Source organism: Morus notabilis, unplaced genomic scaffold (assembly GCF_000414095.1).
Source record: "Morus notabilis unplaced genomic scaffold, ASM41409v2 Scaffold802, whole genome shotgun sequence".
NCBI classification, from domain to species: domain Eukaryota; kingdom Viridiplantae; phylum Streptophyta; class Magnoliopsida; order Rosales; family Moraceae; genus Morus; species Morus notabilis.
The window spans coordinates 319889-321934 of record NW_010358472.1 but is presented as its reverse complement, the minus strand read 5'-3'; the positions used below and the strand labels follow the sequence as shown (position 1 = coordinate 321934).

Sequence of the window (2046 nt, the reverse complement as noted above, 5' to 3'; positions counted from 1 at the left end):
AAACATAACCTTCGTTTCTCTAATTTTGAGCCAATTTAACTGATTAATTTAAAATTTTAATTTAAATAGAGATATAATTTTATACGAAAATTTTTTATTATAATAAAAAAATTAAATATAATTATTTTTTAAAATTTTTTACCTAAACTAAACTAGAACTCACGAAATGAACCGCCTTTCGTCTGCAAATGTTTTTAATAATCTTTTTGTCTTCTCACCCGTCACACTTCATTAATGCAAAGCTGAGATAAAAGAGTGCCTCCTTTCTCTGCAAACGATCGTGTCATAGCAGAGACTCTCTACCCTCACACACACATCACACGAACGACCATGGCGACGAGCCTCCCACCGGAGGTAATCGTCGGCGTACTCTGCCGTCTAACCGTGAAAGACCTCCTCCGTTGTCGGCCAGTATGCCGATCATGGCGCTCCCTAATCGACGGTCCTGATTTCATCAAGCTCCATCTCAACCACTCCATGGAAACCAGCTCCAACCTCGGCCTGATTCTCAACTCCGGCGACCGGGAGCTCCACTGTCTCGACCTCGACACTCTGCACCCGCCTCTACGGCTCAACTACCTTCCCGTCGTCAACGACGGAGACAGAATCGAGATTCTCGGTTGCTGCAATGGCGTCCTTGCTCTGGCGAATGCGTCCGGATTAATGGCTCTATGGAATCCTTCCACTCGAAGGTACACAAAAATGTCTTTATCTGATGTTATCGAGTCTCCATCACGCGCTGTGTTTGATTTTGGCGCAGCCGGGTTTGGGTACGACTCTGTAAACGATGACTATAAGTTGTTTAGGGTGTTTCATTTAAAAGATTTGGGTATAAACCGTTCTCTTTCCGAAGCCAAGCTTTACAGCGTAAAGGCCAAGGCTTGGAAGACAGTAAGCGACTTCCCATATCACTACTATGGTTACCAGCGTGGGAACGCTGTTCTTGCTAACGGTGCTTTGCATTGGTTGGTGGGCGAAAAGCCAGAATTGGACTCTTTGTTCTCAGTTGTTGCTTTTGATCTCGTGTCTGAACAGTACTGCGATATTCCGTTGCCGGGTTACAAGGACAAGAATTTCTATGCGAACCTCGGGGAATTAGGAGGGTGGCTTAGTGTGACGAAGAGTTATAATCCGGTTGAGATATGGGTTATGAAGGAATACGGTTGTAAGGGCTCTTGGACTATGCTGTTTTCCGTGATGCCTACTTATGTGACTGGTCCTTTCAATTATGCGGAGCCTGTCGCGTATTTGAAGAGTAGTGACCAGGTTGTCTTGGATTTGGGGGGTGAGAAGATTGCTTTGTATGATTTGGAAAAGAAGAGGATCAAGACTTTGAGTATATTTGGTGTTCCGAAATTTGTGGAAGCGCGCTTTTGTGTGCAAAGCCTTGTTGGATTTGACGGTGAAAAGGCTACTAGGAAGAAGAAGGCTGGGGAGGATGGGAACAAGGTAAAGAAGCAGAAGCAACAGCGTGGAGGGAAGAAGAGGTAAACTAACAGTCTTTTGATTTCCTGTTTCGATTCTGCAAGATCAGGATTAACTATAAATTATAATGGTCAAAAGTTTAGTAGTCAAGTACTCTAACAAACCTGTATTCTACATGGTTTGAGCAGAGATGATTTCCTGTCAAAAGGGTTTAAACTGGTTTTATGAATGGAGCACGCGGAGTGGGGCGAGAGGTATGTGAAGAATTCTTAATGATTTTGCATCTCGCCCTAGTTTATATGCATTCCTGTATATCAATCGCTTTTTAAGGTTATATTATGTGGTAATTTACTACAAACAGAGGAAAGATTCTTGGTCTATAAATATTCTTGGATTGTTGCAATAGTTATGGCAAATTCTTACGTACTCTTATCTTGCTTTCTTTGTTTCCTTCAGGTTGATATATGGTGCAGAATGTTTTCTGGTGTTTTTACTGATCTCATAGTATTAGAATTGACCGATTATACCTAGATACAAAGGTAAAAACGGTTTTACTGAATCTCCTAGAATGTTTTGAGTTTTGATGCATCATGTATTGATAACATGGGAAGTTTAAATGTC

The 2046-nt window shown here is 41.7% G+C and overlaps 1 protein-coding gene across 1 annotated transcript; it reads left to right on the top strand.

The window, feature by feature from the left end:
* Positions 1-281: 281 nt before the first annotated feature.
* LOC21396832 (F-box protein CPR1) lies at positions 282-1653 on the top strand. Its single transcript, XM_010092701.2, has 2 exons — positions 282-1487; positions 1614-1653. The coding sequence occupies exons 1-2, from the start codon at positions 331-333 to the stop codon at positions 1651-1653; spliced, it is 1197 nt and encodes a 398-aa protein (XP_010091003.2). The 5' UTR covers positions 282-330.
* Positions 1654-2046: the final 393 nt, after the last annotated feature.

Bases quoted from the DNA above. Each gene is read 5' to 3' on its own strand.
- LOC21396832 (XM_010092701.2), top strand. From the start codon at position 331: ATGGCGACGAGCCTCCCACCGGAGGTAATCGTCGGCGTACTCTGCCGT. The intron at 1,488-1,613 runs GTAAACTAACAG...TGGTTTGAGCAG, and splicing joins CAGCGTGGAGGGAAGAAGAG to AGATGATTTCCTGTCAAAAG.